The 17,452-nt window shown below is 45.4% G+C and overlaps 2 protein-coding genes across 2 annotated transcripts in view; one reads left to right on the top strand and one right to left on the bottom strand.

The window, feature by feature from the left end:
• The first annotated feature begins 513 nt into the window (after window positions 1-513).
• LOC128451384 (mitochondrial basic amino acids transporter) lies at window positions 514-7,138 on the top strand. Its single transcript, XM_053435193.1, has 4 exons — window positions 514-930; window positions 2,671-2,714; window positions 3,637-3,720; window positions 4,511-7,138. The coding sequence occupies exons 1-4, from the start codon at window positions 897-899 to the stop codon at window positions 5,270-5,272; spliced, it is 924 nt and encodes a 307-aa protein (XP_053291168.1). The 5' UTR covers window positions 514-896; the 3' UTR covers window positions 5,273-7,138.
• Window positions 7,139-7,831: 693 nt separating this feature from the next.
• Window positions 7,832-17,452, bottom strand: part of fancm (FA complementation group M) — a 41,634-nt gene continuing 32,013 nt past the window's right edge. Inside the window, exons 14-24 of the mRNA XM_053435196.1 lie at window positions 13,280-15,131; window positions 13,074-13,162; window positions 12,359-12,424; window positions 12,080-12,199; window positions 11,694-11,859; window positions 11,439-11,542; window positions 10,849-11,345; window positions 10,683-10,770; window positions 9,796-10,138; window positions 8,534-8,828; window positions 7,832-8,452 (exon numbers count right to left, since the gene is read on the bottom strand). Coding sequence (XP_053291171.1) covers window positions 8,326-8,452; window positions 8,534-8,828; window positions 9,796-10,138; window positions 10,683-10,770; window positions 10,849-11,345; window positions 11,439-11,542; window positions 11,694-11,859; window positions 12,080-12,199; window positions 12,359-12,424; window positions 13,074-13,162; window positions 13,280-15,131 — 3,747 coding nt within the window. The 3' untranslated portion in view covers window positions 7,832-8,325. The remainder of the gene's footprint in view (window positions 8,453-8,533; window positions 8,829-9,795; window positions 10,139-10,682; window positions 10,771-10,848; window positions 11,346-11,438; window positions 11,543-11,693; window positions 11,860-12,079; window positions 12,200-12,358; window positions 12,425-13,073; window positions 13,163-13,279; window positions 15,132-17,452) is intronic.

Genomic DNA, 17,452 nt, shown 5'->3' with positions numbered 1-17,452 from the left:
CCACAGATACCTTTACGTTTCATTTGTGCATTTTACATTGAAGCTGTGTGAAGTGAAGAAATTAAATAAATAAATAAACCACATAGACCTAAATGATGTGGAGCAATCTGAAGCTTCAGGGGCCCCTGGCTGGTCTCTCCCTTCACTCGGGTGGAGATCCAGCTTTGATAAACCACTTCAATAAGTCATCTCTAATCCAACTTGATAATAAACGGTGTTCAGTGAGTTGCCCCACTCTGCACAGGGGTCCCGCGTGTTGGGTCCTGAACTTGACACCGCACTGGGCCGTGGAAAGTGAAGCCAGTCTCCCAGTTGGACAGTGGAACGGTGGCACATGCCGATGACGACCACCGTGATAACACTGTTGATTTTGACGATCGGCAGCGGCCGCGTCCTCCGCGGCCCGGCCCGGTGGCGGCAGCCAATGGGCGCGGGGGGCGGACAGTCTTCGCTGGGAGTTGTCTTCCAACCAGTGTCCCGATTGGGCTTCTTTAAAAAGGCCGAGCACGCTCCTTCTTTTTCACCGGAGCCCCCGCCTCCACCTCCGCGGGTACAGAAATAGAAAAAGAGGTCCGGCTGCGGGAGAAAGAGCGCCACACATCAGCGGAGAGTATAAACCTGTCAGCCTGCTCCCAAGCTCCGAGCCCCGGTGACAACCCGCAGCCACCGGTGACCCTCTACCTTCCGCCTGCCCGGCACCAGCAACGTCCGTAGCCCACAGAGAAAAAGAGAGGGAGTTTACCAGCTCGAGCACCAAGCCGGGGCTCTGTCTGTCAAAAGCCCCGCTAGTCTGAAATCCTCACTTCCCTCTGCGGGTGAACCGAGCCACAGGTTGTTCACCGCCGAGCTAGCTCGACCCGTACCGGCCGTGAGGGTGTCTCTTGGGAGGGGGGGGAATGGCATTGGACTTCGCCGCGGGCTGCGTGGGAGGTAAGTTGTTAGCCACGTTAGCAGCAGCCCACGGGTTAACGAGCTGGAGGTAGCATTAGCATTAGCCGCCTCCTGTACTTTTCCACCCAAGTCCACGAGCTGAGGTATTTTAAAGTGGTCGATCGCCCCGTGGTGAAGCCTCAGAAACAAGTGAAACGTGTCAGGTCAGAAGGTCAAACTCTGAGATCCAGCAGCAGGTATTAATGTGTGGAATCCCGGATGTAAGGTGAAGTTAGTGGAGTTACATTCCTCACCTCACACACAGGGAGTGGTTGGATCTGCATGAATGAAACCTGCAGGACCATGTGTTGCCAGGTTCAAACTTGATGTTTTGGTGTTAAAACTTAAAACTAGACCAGACTAGTGCATCATCTTTTCCTCATAGTCATAGGACTTAAAAGTAGGACTGATTTACGTCTTTCTGTTTGAACGGAGCCCACAGTGGTTTCCAGTAAAAACCTAATCACAGACCCTTTGGGAAACTTGTCAGCTGCTTTGTCTTTGCTCAAGGCCACATCTTCCCAAACCCGAACACGCCATGGAGCCACAGATAAGAGCCACTTAGTCCTGGTGTGTGATTAAAGTCCAGAGAGAAGAGTCATTGTATCTCCATTCTTTTTTTTAAGTTTGCACGGTCTCATCCAGATCTCAGTTCTGGAGCATGATGGTGCTTATAACTGAATATCAGGCTCTTAAATGTGCAGCACGGCCTGATTTGTGCTCACCATCGTCACAAATAAATTTTCCTACAAGTTCTCTGGATTCACCAGACCACTGCCACAAACTAAAACTGAAATATACCATTCCAAACCTGCCAGTGCACTGGTTGGTGTGTTCAGTATGATTAACCACACAGGCCTGCAGAGGTATGTGTGCTCAAGATGTCAGATCACGGACGAGATAGGAAACGTGTGGACGAGATGGATCACAAGGCTGAAATCTGCCATAATGATACTAAATGTGGAGAGGTGCCTCTGACGATTCTTGGCTAATGTGACCTAATAAGACACCATCTCTCTAGGATTTATCAGGACACTGTGCTGCCGTGTAGTGGAGTTTTGAATTCTTGGAAAAAAAGTCAAGGACGGTCCACCGCTGAGCTTTCATCACCGCGCACAGTGACCAGCTGATTAGTCTCATGATGAAATGTTGCGAGATGGTTTCCTTCACTCGATCATAAGATGTGTTCCTTCCCTGAAACCACACCACACTGTGTTTTGCAATGTGTCGGCGTGTTGGCTTGCTAATCGGGCTACAATGCATTCACACTATGTGGTGTAAGATATGCACGGCATTGTAGTATTACTATAATCAGGTCAAGAAGATGGTGACAGATTAGATATGACAAAGTAAATATACAGATGTATATATTGTTTTTTTCTTTCCACCAAGCAGGTTATCTTTTCATCTTTGTAATCAAACTGATTTCCATTAAACTTGGTCGAAGGATGTGCTATGGGATCAGAAAATGGGGGGGGGGCAGATCCAGAATGTTTTCCCACATTCTTGAACTTTACTAGTTTCAGGTGTGTCTCAACAATTCAGGCATTGTTCAACTTTTTCTCTATTTCCCCAGAGAACAATCAATGGAGTTTAATTTAGGGACCTGACTTCTATGAGTGTATTTACTGCAGCTTGATTGAACTGAAGGGGACGGTGGGGCCTCGGCGGAGGAACGTGCTCTACCGAGGGCCATTCCAGTCTGAATATGTTTTTTAAATCGAGTCTCCTCTTCTTCAGGTGCTGCTGGTGTTTTGGTCGGGCATCCGTTTGACACTGTGAAGGTGGGTACCGGTTATTTACTTCTGTTCGGCAACGACATGATCCGGTGCCGTGCTGTAAAAATGTTGTAAGTCGGCCCCACTCTGTTGGCAGCCTGTTTATATTTTCTGTTTTTCTTTATGACTGAACAGATCGAATCCTCTGTTTATATCGTTTAGAGAGAAAGTAAAACCTCCTAATAGATACTTGTTACTTAGCTGTTATTTATTATTAAACATGCACCTGATATCCTTAAAGATGTTAGTGCCTAATCCGATGCTGACATCACTTTCCACTAACTGCAGCTCAAAGAAAGCGTCATAGGCATTAAATCCTTTTGTTTAAGTCAAAAATAAACATCATAGAAAGATTTTAGTGATTAGTTTTAAATATGGACGGGACGTTTTAACTGTTTAATTACAGCATAGGATTGTGCCAATCTGCAGCTTTCACTGTCTAGAAGCACCAAAACGGTGAATGGTCGTAGCTCTTTAATGCCTTGCTTTAAATGTCATTTCTGCCTGAGCTGGTGTGTGTGTGTGTGTGTGTGGTTGGGGGGGGGGGCCGGGGGCGGCTGTCTTTAACAGCAACAGTGTCACTGTGTTGTAGATGAGAGAGAGAAATAAACAACCTCTCCACGGAAATGTGACCTAGTAAGTATGGTCCAGGTCTTTCTACTTCTCCCCACTATGTCCTGTCTTGAGCTATAGAAATGTAAAGAACAGAAAATCTTTAATTTTTTAAAAACTTAATTTATTGTTCTTCATGTTTCATCCCCCCCCCACCCCCCTTCAGCATCCTATTTCTTAAACCCTGAACTGAAACCATTTCAAAACACTGTTGCCCGTTTGTTTCCTTTGTTAGTAACGTATATGACAGTATGTGGCTTGTTGTCGTTCTCTTTGCTCCGTCACACGACTCTAATTCAAGCGCTGTCATCCACAGGTGCGACTTCAAGTTCAAAATGTGGACAAACCTCTGTACCGTGGAACAATTCACTGCTTCCAGTCCATCATACGCCAGGAGTCGGTAAGCTCTCGTACTCTCCTACAAAATTCCTGGATTGCGTTTAGACCGTTGGGCAGTTTCCACCGGGCACTGTACTATGCCCACGGGGTGGCTGCACTTGTACAAGTGTCCAGTTACTGTCCCATCAGCCCCGGCACCAGCCAGCGTTCCTAACATGGGAAGTTAGAGGTGAAAGGAGGAGGCGGTGTGTCTGTCAGCCAGGGTCAGCAATAACCATATTCCTACTTGGGCTAAATTAAGATTAGGTCTTCCTGCCATTTGAGCTCAGTGGTGTACGCTTGGTCTTGGTGGATTGGTCAAGGAGGTGTCATGTTGTCTTCTTCCCCCAAGACAATAAAACATTCTTAAATTCTTTAATGGTTTCCTCTGTTAGCTTGAAGGTTCGATGATAGAGGGGTCAGGGCTTTGAAAACTGATTTTAATCATAATTTCTAGCATCCTGTTCCTGTGACTGTAACAAACACATTCAGGGTGGATACATGTATCAGACACCAACACAATCAGCCTAGTTCAACATCACAAATGCACTGAGAACTGAGGCGCTCTCTCACCTTGCTGTCTTGACTCTGATGCCGATTGTTTCCATTCCCATTGCTGACAAAAGCCAGATGTTAGTGGGTAGAGGGTTTTTATTGACCAGTTGAAAAGGGGCTTTTCCTACTCTTTCCACCAGTAATTCAATGAACTGTATATCTTAATCATAAGTATGTGCTCAAAAGTATCTGTTACTAATTGTGTACTTAAATGTTGGTGTTGGTGGTCCCAGTAACGTGTGTCTTTGTGTCTGTAGACGCTCGGCCTGTACAAAGGCATCGGCTCACCAATGATGGGCTTGGCCTTCATCAACGCCATAGTCTTTGGTGTCCAGGGCAACGCCATGCGCAAGCTGGGCCGCGACACGCCGCTCAACCAGTTCCTGGCGGGAGCCTCAGCAGGAACCATCCAGTGTGTCATCTGCTGCCCGATGGAGCTGGCAAAGACACGCATGCAACTGCAGGGGACCGGAGAGAAGAAGTCCAAGACCAAGCTGTACAAGAACTCCCTGGACTGTCTGGTGAGAATCTACAGGAGGGAGGGAATCCGAGGCATCAACCGCGGCATGGTGACCACCCTGATGCGCGAGACACCTGGCTTCGGCGTGTACTTCCTCACGTACGACGTGTTGACCCGCGCCCTGGACTGCGAGCCAGAACAACCGTACATGATCCCCAAGCTGCTGTTCGCCGGAGGAATGTCGGGCATCGCTTCCTGGATCTCCACCTATCCCGTGGACGTGATTAAGTCACGCCTCCAGGCGGACGGGGTCGGCGGAGTCTACCAGTACAGCGGCATCATGGACTGTGTGAGGCAGAGCTTGAAGAAGGAGGGGTGGAGGGTGTTCACACGCGGGCTCACGTCCACTTTGCTCCGGGCGTTTCCGGTGAATGCCACCACGTTTGCCACCGTGACTCTATTTTTAATATACATGCGCGAGGGAGGAGAGTGTCGTATTCAGGACCCTGAGCCACAGTCCGTCCAGCTGCAGCCACAGACCCAGCCGACCAGCCTGTGAGCCGCGTTTCATCTGTCAGATATAGATGGAGCTGTCAGCTCCTCGCAGGTCTGATCCCTCAGCTGGTTTCCATTGTAACAAACATGAACTGGTCCTAAGTACACATCTGTGCACCGAGCTCCTGCGAAGTGTCCACCTAGTATTTAATAATATATAGTGTATTTTAAGATGAAATCTACACTTGTAAATAAGGCCTCTTTTTAAAACATCCTTGGTTTTTGTTGAGTCTTGAGAGTCAGGAAACTGGACAGTTACAGAGTCGTGCTTACAGATGTCCCGAATGTTTTGAGTCAAGGAAACACTTTGTCATTGATGCGGTGTTTAGGTTAAAATGATTTATACCTAGAACTTAATTCAACAAGTGGTGTAATATTGCTCATCTATTTCGTCCAGGTCAATTAGTCCCTTTTATTCTTTACGCTTTTTTACACTGTTTTGTAGTGGTTACACGTACATAGAGCTTATACATGTACATTTATGTAGATATCAATTTTCTGAAGTTACAACTGCGTATTTGGTTAAACTTTGCTATGAAATCAGCAGCCATCTTTTTACAGCGGGTCTTTGTCTACGTTAATAATCTACCTTTTAGATTCTGACATTTTATAGAGAAAATATTAAAGGCTCTGACAATGACTCACTGCAGTAAGACACAAACCAAGTAGAAGTCAGATACAGAATAAATGTGTAATAATGTCTTTCAAAATGGTTAATTATTGGAAACAATCTGCAGTTTTTTAATATTGTTACTTCGGAGATTGTATTGAATCCAAAGAAAGCACCTTATGGTATGATACGGTTACATTTTTGCCAGTCATATTTGTAAGAATCTGTGTTGAGCAAAACTGTTTTTTTAAAGTACAATCTTTAACATTTTTAAGTTCCCTGCGATTGGAGGTTGTGTTGTTTATCAGGTGCCCTGTTGTCCACAAGGGGGTGATGTCTACACACTAATCTCAGGCAGAGGAATGGCCCCTGTAAGACTGAGCTGCAGATCTTCTCCCTATTTTTTCTTGTGTATGAAAATGCAGTTTTAGCACCTGTCAGCTAAATTATACTGATCCAACACCTCCAAAGGATATGAAATGGTCAAGTATTAGTACAATGCATCTCATGAACCTGATTTTTTTTTTTTTTTACTTTGACCTCTGTCTGTAAATTTATGAACCTGTAACATTACACCCTCAGAGACTCGGTCCCTTGTCTTTTTATCATCTGCCACAAAACCAACACAACTGAAGTCCAAAGCTTCAGCACCAAGGACAGAACCAAACTCTTCTAATGGTTCTGTTTTCTGTTGAGTTCTTCAACCTTAATCTGTCTGAGACCCCTCTGCTCTCCTCTCCATGTTAACCTACAGGACAAAGGGCACACACAGTGTCACTCGGTGCAGTGTGAACTCTATGAACTTCTCGGTTAACAGTTGCAACACTGAAAACGTCATTGCAGATTTAAAATGTCAACTGAGACACAAGTGAAAGACAGGCGAACATCAACCTGCCTGCAGGTGGCGCCACACCGACGTTAGAACTGTAGCAGCTCTTACTCTTCCTGCACATCTTCATGGTTTCACCTCCTTTTGGGTCAAACAGCTCTGGAGTTGTTCAAATAATGTACATACTGTGAATTTGGCTTGTTTCTGTTCTCATCTCTTTGTGTTCAACTTTAGGTTTGATTTTATTTACTTTTCTGTATTTCTGTTTTAAGACTCTTAATGTGTATATATTCTGGGTTTGCCTGACTTTACTGGTGGATGATATGATTGCTGATATTTTTGTGAAAAGGCTGCTTTAATTATGCTCGTCTTGTACCAAAGCAGCATGTTCTCTCCGTTGAATGTTGAAATAAAAGCCACTTTCCCCCTCACATTCTGAAACGCATTGTTCTTAGTGCAGCTATACAATTCAATGTTAACCCTTGGAAGTTTTTAGATCTCAGGAATAGAGAATTAATGGACGTTTACAACATGCTCCGATCCACATGTTCCATTAAATAAGTGAAGGGCACTGAAAGCGTATACTTCCACCCAGTCTCCATATTTGAATGAGTTCTTATTTGGATCTGCACCAAATGCAAAATGCAACTCAACATTGCAATGTTAAAGAAATGGATTTGACCCCTGAATCGAATCCCCATCAAAATGTATTGGGTTCTTTCCTGACTCCACATCCTTCCATCCAATATTTTTTTATGCAATCCAGCCAACTAACAGACAAACTAACTAGATTGGTGCTCAGAGAGTGAATACGTCAAGAAGAACATCCTCTTGCCACATGGAAAAGAAAGGAGAAAAAAGATTACTGGATTTCCCCTCTGATGCGGATTCCCTCCCAAATTTGATTGGTTTTACTTTTGTTCTTGCCCAACCCTTCTACAAAATTCCATGGACATCAGTTCAGTAGTTTGTGCGTAATCCTGCAAAGAAATGTTACAAACACCACTTAAAACACAACGTTCTTAAATGAGGTAACACAGGGCTGGATTGTAGTAGTGGTTATATCACAGGTTTTGCTCAGTTTTGTTCTTTCATTCATATTTCAAGCATAAAAACACATGACATACAAAAATATCACTGTTTATTTAACAAATTCAACATAATATCTGTACGTGTCCATTATTTTGACAAAAACAATAAGTTATTCAAGTGTCAGATGCAGATTTTTTTTCCTATGATCACAGTGGTTCCTCAAACCGCCTGACAGGAGTACTGCCAGTATGACAACATAAAAGAGACAGTGTGCTTCATGTATGTCCCATTGTGTTATACAAAGTTTTAAATATATATATAAAGTGGAGCGGGGTTCCCCTTCAAGTTCATGTGCAAAAATGTTGAGTCATTTTCCTGAGGCTCTTCTCTCACTCGGACCCAACCACAGATAAAGCGGCTACTGTACGCAGCCAAGTTACTGGTGTCCTCCGGTCCCTGGTGAGATACCACGGTCGAAAGGGAAGATGATGTACGAGGTGGAGAAGCAGGAAGGAAGAAAAGGAGCTTGATGGTGATTAATGATGGAGATGGTTTTCAGTCAAGGATTTCCCACAGTCTTAGGATGCTAACTTGTTTTTCCTGCTTTTGATGCGTTCATGAGGAAAGTGTCACAAGGGTAGCGCAGGAAGCGGTAGATCTCCTCAGCTCTGGACGTGCTCATACAGCCTCCTTTCTGTATGGCTTCCACGGAGCTGCAACAAGAGGAGATGTTCTGCTGAGTAAACCAGAAGGACAAGAGGGCATCACGATGGATAAACACGCTCTTCTTTTACCTGTTCATCAGTTGTGCGACGGAGCTGAAGTTGTGGCTCATGTTCAGAGCGTGGACGAAGCTGACTGAGGGCAGGCTCAGGTACAGCTGCAGGGCTTGCTGCTTGTGCTGCCCTCTGACCTCCAGCGGTACACTGATGCCCTGACCTTTACGCTGCTCCAGCCGAGCCAGGTCCGCCAGGAGGGCGGCGCTCTCCTCGGCGCCGGCGCTCCACAGCAGGCGAACGCCGGTGCGCACCAGTCCTGCTAACGTGCCGTCATAGAAACGTGTGCGCTGAAACAGACGTGACGCTTCACCTGAGACAGGGACGGTTATCATACAGATGAGAAACAATCATTATACCACACACTAATTTATTTATTCATCTTTTCACGTATTGGGTATCAAACATATACTTTCTCAGTACTGCGTTTGTGTAAATTTGTGGAATAAGCGACTTTATTTAATAGCTTGAACAGTTTTCTGTCTTGTTGACATTTAGATGAGAAGATTGATACCTCACTCATATATGTGTGTTTGATACGAAGCTTGAGCCCGATGCTAGTTAGCTTAGCATAGCATCAGGCCTGGAAACGGGGGATAACAGCTAGTCTGGCTCCGTCTGATTGTAACAGCATCTGCCCATTGGCACCTCATCGACTCACTGTTTTGCGTATTCAATTTCGTTTTCTTCTATTTGTACAAAAATGTAAATTAAATGTTGTGGTTTCTATGGCGAGTCATGTCCCGGACTGTGAGGCTTTGAAGGAGACGATTGGCTAAGAAACAGCATTAAACCTCCCATAACACCACAAACTGCCACAGCTACACCTGGGTATTCAAACAGACGAAACAAACAAGAGCTGAGCTTCATATTTGGTCAAACTAAATGAGAGTTGTATCAATCTTTTCAACTAACTCTTGGTAGAAAAGCATTTAAACTTGTTCTTTAAACATTTAGTTGTCCATTATAAAACACAAATAAAAGAAGACATCAAATGTCCACACAGAAGTTGAGACGCTCAGAAGTATTTTTCTCTTCCCAAGAAACGTTTTTGAGTAAGGCCCTTTATTCCTTAAGAAGAAGGGAGGAGAGTAAAAAGTTTGTGGAAGCCTCAGCTGGCATTCCTTGTCTTCTGTAGTGGATGGATTCAAGTGTAGATGTACATGCTTTCATATACTTTCTGAAAAATCATGAACAAAAGCCTGACAATACATGGTAAAAAGGCAGATTTTTTAAAAGGAATATATTATATTATACAGTATTAAAACATTAAAACTGACCTGGCTTACTCCGGTCCTTCTCCACAATCAGACAGACACGCTCAAACAATCCCAGTAAGCCGTTCACTCTTTCGACCAATCGCTTCCGGTTCTGCATGGCTGCCAGATCCGACTGGCTGTGCCTCTCCACCGCCATGCGGTTGCTGACGATGAAGTAGCTGCCGTCCAGCGAGCAGACGTGGACGGTGGCCGCGTGGCGCTGACGCAGGCTGGTCATCAACTCCACTCCAGTACTGAGGCAGCGACTGTCCACCAGAATGCAAACAGACCCGGGAGGAGCAGGGGCCTCGCTGACTGATGCACCCCCCTGGGGCTGAGGAGCTGAGGAGGTGCTGGGTGGGGCCTGGACAAAGGAAATCACATGTAGATATTTAATTCTCTCCCACATGTGTGACCCTATGCACAGGTGTGTTTACCATATACTGCATATAGAGATTGACGACATGACAGCTGCCCCAAAGCGAAGCCAAAGGCGCTCAACATCTGTTTAGGATGAGACATGGATGAAACTAAAATTCAAATCAATTATTCTCAAAGATTGGTTCTTTCAATTCAAGTAGTTCATATCACACTGATCTTCGAGTATTCATTTCTCCAGTACGTTTGGTTTGAATTATTTATTTGATGCTATAAAAACTGGATGAAACATCATGATTGACAACTGAGACAGTCTCATGATTTATGGAGCGCGTCTACTGACAGGAGCTCACCACCGCGGCTCCATCGCCCGATCGCTCCCCCGCCTATTCAGGCTCAAAGTGCGCAAGATGGCAGCTTTCTCAATCAGGATATTTTTGCTTAATTTATGGATAATGGGAGGAAGTGGAAACGTGTCGTCCATCTTTATTTACAATCTGTGGTATACGTTTCATCTTGTCTGCTTTTACCTTGGGTGTATTCTTGGAGGTTAACACTGACTTCTCAAAGTCGAGCTCATCAGAGAGGAGATGCTGGTTCTCTAACCTCTGGCGACACCTGCAGGAAAGCACAAACGATTCTCTAATGGCTGCTAACTGTTTGAAGATCTTTGCAGCTGTCAAACGGTTTCCATACCTCTCATTTAGCTGTTCTTCACTCTCGGAGCTCCTTCGTCCTTTACTCAACAGTGAGACCTTGGATGCTATGGTTGCCGACGAGGAGGGGGGGGCTTTCTGCTGCTGATGGTGATGCCGGCTGGCCTCCGGCTGTGCGGCTTTTTGCCGCGAGGTGACAGCAACACTGCCCCCTGCTGTACGACTCTCTCCACTAACTTCCCCCGTCTCCTCATCACTGGAATCATTCACGCGTATGATCCGGGAACGCTTGGTTTTCTCCTCAGCTGTCTGCTCTGAAGAAGCTTCGGCCGCGGTCTTACCGCCGGGTCCGGCTCTCGCTCTGACGTTGTGCAGTAGAACACGCCGCCTGGTGGCGTACTGCCTCCTACCGTCCACGTACGAGTCCTCAGGCATGAGCTGGACGTCCTCGGCCTCTTCCTCGCTGCTCTCCACCTCCTCCACCTCACTGCCGACCACGAAGCTGTCCTCGGCATACGTTTCATCCAACTCAGGCACCTGGGCAGAAGAGGTCAGGGACATAGATTGTTTGTTTGGAGATTTGTAACTGCATTGCGTAAAGAGAAGCTGGGTATAACATATGAAGTATACCTGGGAGAAGATGTCAGTGCGATGGGTTCTGTAAGACATTTTGAACTTGCCGTGGACTGCAGGGCTTCTCACTGACTTCAGGTAAACCCCATGCATCTCTGAGTCTGATATAAAAGGAGGATAGACAGGAAGCACAAGTGTAAAATGTCACAGCAGGACTCCTACAGCTTCCTTAAGCCCTCCGACACGGCTCAGGGAATCTGATTTGAATAATCCCCTACAGTTATAACGAAGGCCCATTCATTGGTGCAGTACCATTCAGTCCCTGGGAGAAGTGTGTGTTGTCGACCACAAATCCATCAAGAGACTGGTTCTGGTCCTCTCCATCCTCTTCATCAGACGACACGTCCGCCCCCTCCTCATCCCCCGACAGCTCCGCTTCTTCCTGCAGGAACTGACGCCCTTTGCGACACGCGGCGTGCTGATAAAAGAAACAAGGGAAAATGTCAAAGCTGGAGGTGTCAACAGATATACAAATATCGTCAGAAACTTTGCTGTGACTGTATTTTGAAAAAGACACAAGGTCTGGGCTAAATAATGGAGCCAGAAAACGTGTCATTCGCTGCATGGAGCTGAGGGGAAATGAGGAGCTTCAGATTCTGATCACAGCTTCACACCGAGCCACCTGTGGCTGCACAGACCTTGGCTTCAGCCCGTCGGACTCGTTTCCTCTCGCCTCCCTGCGCTGGGGTTCTGCGTGCAAACACGTTCTGGCTCTGGAAATCATCATCAGACGCAGCTTCGCCCTCAGCTTCACTCGACTGGAGGACAAGGAGCAGAGCCAATTAGTCCAGTACTGTGCACGGTGAATGCTTTGTGATGCTGCCTATGAGGACGGGCAGAAAATATTGAGGGGGTAATACGTGGATTGAAAGAAATTGATAAATGGAATATTTTCATACTAATTAAGAAACTCTCACAGTGTTAAGGGGAGCTGCACGTTTCCTGTTCACAACCACCGGAGAGTCCACGTCACTGATCTTGGACTAACAGAAAAAAAACATGATCACATACATACATACATTTTCTTACTCTCGAACAAAGCACGTTTATCACTGTTGATGATAAGAAGGCTTCTCTTTCTACTTTAATGAGGATATTTTTTTTTTTGCTGTGACATTTCAGCCACATTAATTCTTGCAGACTGGTTGCCATGACAACTGCATGTACCTTTTGAAGTGATGGACAGCGGAAACCTGGGTCGTCTGAATCAGATATCTGCTGTCTAGGCTGCGGGGTTTTTTTATGGTATCACACGGATGAGGTGAGCTAATGATTACCAACGTGGGGGCGTGTGTGGTTGACATGAAAGACCGAGCAAAAATCAAAAAGAGCCACAGTCTAATCTGAACTGATAAAAAATTAAATTATTTTGGCAAATTAAATGTCTGATCTTCTAAATTTAGTAGAAAACTGGCTATCTTTGGATTTTAGACAAGGTCGGTCAGACAGGTATTTAGAAAAATGTCACACAATGCAGGATACAAGAAACTGATTTGAATTTTTTTTTTTACAATTACAGAATGGTTTTAGACTGAATAATAGCAAACACATGAACTGACCTACATACATGATTCAGGTAGCAGATCAGTAAAATAAGATCAAATAAAATAGAAATTATGAGGCCTTGCTAACCACTTCTGGGGACGACAAGTTGTTGAATACATTCTGATGTCTTCTTTTAAGAACCACAACTTCATCTTCACTGTCACTGTTGGATCCCTCTGAGAAAAGTGAGACACAGGGAAATGCAGGGACATTGACACCAGGTTTACAAAACTAAAAGATTAAATACAAAGATATCGACGTTCGTGAATCATGTTCTTTGAGGATAAACCAACCTGGATGAGGGGGTGAGTCAGACACCAAAATCGATTCCTGAAGTGACTTGTTCTCCGCACCTGATCCTCCTTCGACCTCGGTGCAACCCGCCTGTCGTCCATGTTCGGAGCTGGAGAGCAAAGAGAGCGCCTGAGGCCTGAATGGACCGGGCACGAGCATCCTCCTCGCTCCCAGTGATGCGATGGGAGAGGGGAGAGCGCCACTCCTAAACGTCAGGAGCGGGGACATTTCTCTGTTCCTCTGCATTGAAAACCTTCGGGGCGTGGACAGTTTAGATTCACGGCACTGTGCGGGGGTTCTCTGTGCAGTGAAGCTGCTATAGGGAGTGGAGGAGTTCGAAACGGTCGACAACGGGGGAGTCGACCTGCCTGCCTGCTTTCTGGGCTCTGGAGAGGACAGAGTGCACGAGGCAGGGACGGCCTCTACGTCCGCTTCGTCTTCCGAGTCCTCCATGGAATAACCAAGGTCAAAGTTGACAGAAAAGTAGTCATGGGACCCATCGCATGACTCAGCGTTTTGCTGCGCTGTGGGAGATGTGCAGTGAGCTGAAATGAGCTTATCTCTATTGCTACAAGCGGCCGCATCATGAGTTTTTAGCTTGGCATGCAGAGTATGTGTAACGTGCTTCGTGCATTCTAAATCATCCGTTTGCATTGTGTGGGGTCTTTGTCTGCTGTCTGCTGTGGGCACCGTGCTAAACAGGTCTGTTGTGTTCTGCACTTGTGAGGCGTCAGACTTCCTTTCTATGCCGTCGGCAACGTCTCCGGCACAAGTGGACCTCCTGGGTGTGACGCCAGGAGTGGGGATGTCGGGGATGGTCATTTGCAGGAAGGCTTCGTCGTCCCCAAACAGATCCATGCTGTCGTCCATGTGAGGGCTGCACCGAGAGGCCCCCCCGACGCTCACACCTCCAGCCGTCGAGTGTGGCGTTTCCTCAGTCCTCGCATTTTCACAGCTGACCTTTTCCTCGCTCGTGTCGCCCGAGTTAATCTTTATGTCCCTGCTCTTCTCAGCTTCCTCCCCAATCTGGTGCTTCTTGAAGTTATTGTTCATTTCATCGTCTGCCTCCATGTTGTCTTCTTCCTCCCCAAACACCTCATCCCAGGTGGGACTGCTGGCTGCTTCACGAACAGGTGGCTGTTCCTGATGAGGCGGATCATTGGGCTTTTTGCTTTCCTCCTCACCTGTTGGATGCTGGAATGAGACCGTCCTCGGAGAAGCATTGTCCGCACCGTCGGCATCGCTCATCATCATTTCATCGTCTTCGTCGTCGTCGTCTATATCCAGAGTAAAGCTGACATGAAATGGCTGATGAAGCTGCTGATGTGAGGGAGGAAGTGACGGAGCTGCCACATCGGCCTCTAACCCCGCAGGCGGCAACAAAGGAGCTCGAGAGAGGAGCTCTGCTACGTTGGCCAGGATGACCTTCAGACTCTCACATGGCCCCGGCAGGAGCTCAGCCGAGGAGGGAGGAGGAGCTGAATCCCACTTCGGAAGGTAGAACATGGCCTCAAGCTCAACATCTTCCTCATCAATGTTTGTACTCAGCTGGGAACTAGTGTCTGAATTTACGATACCTTCTGTAATGACGACACAGTCTTCGTCCAGGTCAGCTTCTGGACAGTCATTTATCGAAGGGAGAGGACAAACAGCGTCAGGCCCGGGGTGATCTGTGAAGTCGCTCTCGACTTCCTCGATACATTCCAGATCAGGTGATGTCGAATGAAGCGGTTTGAGTTTTTTAACGCTGGTCTTTACACTCTTCTGCTTCTTCTGTCCTTTTCTCATGTCACCACCTGTGTTGGCATCGTGGAGGTAAGGAAGAAGCTCCTGTTCGTAATGGCACTCCCCCTGAATACACACACACACACACACACACACACACACACACACACACACACACACACACACACACACACACACACACACACACACACACACACACACACACACACACACACACACACACACACACACACACACACACACACAGATGGAGTTATACAAGGAAAGATCTAACAGAAGGAGAACCAAGGTCGAGGAGCTGCAATCATCCATGCCAGCCTGTTACATCAGCTGTGATCATCAGTCCGGCCAATTCCCCCAATCAAACTGTAATATAATCAGAAGTGTCCAATGAAGAGACGTCACATGGCAGCCACACGTGGGGCACGTACACGTCTGATTGCCTGAATTAGTTCCGGTAAAGCACGGAAGAAAACAGACTTTGTTTTGTTACTATTAGATGTTGTTCAAATTTCCCCGGGAAAACAGCTTTATTAGACATTAAAACTATGGCAAAAAAACCTAGAAAACAAATCATGTAATCTCTCTAACTTTGTCTCATGCGGATACACATCGCAACCATCCAACAGAACATTTGACCTGGAAATGATTCATTGAAAGTGGTGTCCTTCTTGGGCCAGCAGGGTGTCATCGAACCTGTGAGCAGCAGGACGAAGACGCTCCATGAGCAAATAAAAGACCGTGGGTAGAGTTAGAGTGGGCATGGAGAGCAAAATAGTGATTTTGTCTCAGCAGAGGGTGATAAACAGGACTGAGACAAGCCCTTATTTCATGGCATACATAAGGCTTCATACTTGAGTGGGCATGGTTTAAATGTGAACAAATGGCCCCTGGAGTTGCTAAAAATGAGAAACTGTGAGTAAAAGACCTTCTGGCAGTGAGGAGATTTGTCCTAGGTCACACAAGAGTATTAAAGGTTTCCCCTTTTCATTTTAACACTATTATAAAACTGACGACAGGCCATCCGTGCCATTGGATCCAGATGGAGCTGGTAAGGCCCTCGCTGTGTCTTTACACAACAGATTCGTTGATCTGTGTTTCAGTTTTTCCTGAATCGCCAAAACACTGCACCACGTTCTCTGAGCAAAAAGTGTCAACTGGCTAAACGACTTTATCGAATCAATCACACAGTTTGAAAAACTCTAAACACGGCTCATCTGGTTAGAGACACTTAGCAAATCTCAGTCATATTTTGCAAAACTCACATAATCATCCACTAAATACACTGAGCAGTGTGGTGCACTTTGACCCAGAATGAAACACACAGGCACCTAAAGGTTCAACACAACTAACAACAGCTGTTGTCATCGCTAACACACAACCCCTACAACTTTTACTTAAGGACCATACAAGGGAATAGGATATTTTTTTAAATTACAAACCTAATTGTTATAATTAGCACTCTGTTGTGATCCAGGTAGCATTTGCCAAAATACCTAGAAACTGCTTTTGAATTGTTCACTATTTACAAGATGGATAGACAAGTACTTCTGCCAAGGACAAACAATTGCCCAGTATGTAGAAAAACTCAAATATAAAGTGTTCTCATAACATAAATCATTTATTTGTCATAAAACTTAGTCGTAGTATAAAAAATCTAATAAAAGACCTGTGCAATATTCTTCTCAAACCGAGGCTCCCTCCCTCCACCAAGTTTCTTGGAATTTAGTTTGGTAGTTTCTATGTGATCAAGGTTACAAACACACACACGCATCAACAGTCAGAAGTGAAAGCAATTATTATATTTGTCTGCAGGGCGTCTTCCTTTAATCCTTTAATTGAATTATTTTTCTTGAGACAAACACGCCTGCAGGAGATCATTAAAACCCTGAAGGCATCACAGCTGCAGCCAAAGCATGAGAGCTGCAGACACTCAGCAGCTCCAGCAGGGGGCTGAAAACTTTCCTCTGAAATATGGCAACTGTTTACATTTCAAAATTCTGGGTTCCTATTTGAAAATATTCCGCAGGGGCGTTTTAATTGATCTGTGGCTTTAGTTCAGATTACAGCAAAATATGCTAGAAAATATAAGAAAGCAAACACACCTGCAGTCATCTTCAGACATCATATCAATTCAACAATTCTCATATAACAGCTAATAAGTACAGGGAGATTAAAGGAGAGGTTTGTCGTCTTGTTTACAAATGTATGTGTGTATGAAACATGATCTGATCATTATTAAGCAGGATTAAACATTATTTACAATAATTTACATTAAGAATCTCTATTTTATCAATTTTCCGAGGAAAAACATTCATTACTCACATCTAAGTCAATTTTTTTTTTTTTTTATGATGTAAAGTACTTATATACTCATAAACAACATTTTAATTGGTATTTCTCTTAGCTGATCATTGTGAAAGATA

Source organism: Pleuronectes platessa, chromosome 11 (assembly GCF_947347685.1).
Source record: "Pleuronectes platessa chromosome 11, fPlePla1.1, whole genome shotgun sequence".
Classification (NCBI taxonomy): domain Eukaryota; kingdom Metazoa; phylum Chordata; class Actinopteri; order Pleuronectiformes; family Pleuronectidae; genus Pleuronectes; species Pleuronectes platessa.
Note: the sequence above shows the minus strand (reverse complement) of the source record. Positions and strands in the feature narration are given on the sequence as shown.

Bases quoted from the DNA above. Each gene is read 5' to 3' on its own strand.
- LOC128451384 (XM_053435193.1), top strand. From the start codon at position 897: ATGGCATTGGACTTCGCCGCGGGCTGCGTGGGAG. The intron at 2,715-3,636 runs GTGGGTACCGGT...TGTCATCCACAG, and splicing joins ATCCGTTTGACACTGTGAAG to GTGCGACTTCAAGTTCAAAA. The intron at 3,721-4,510 runs GTAAGCTCTCGT...TTGTGTCTGTAG, and splicing joins CCATCATACGCCAGGAGTCG to ACGCTCGGCCTGTACAAAGG.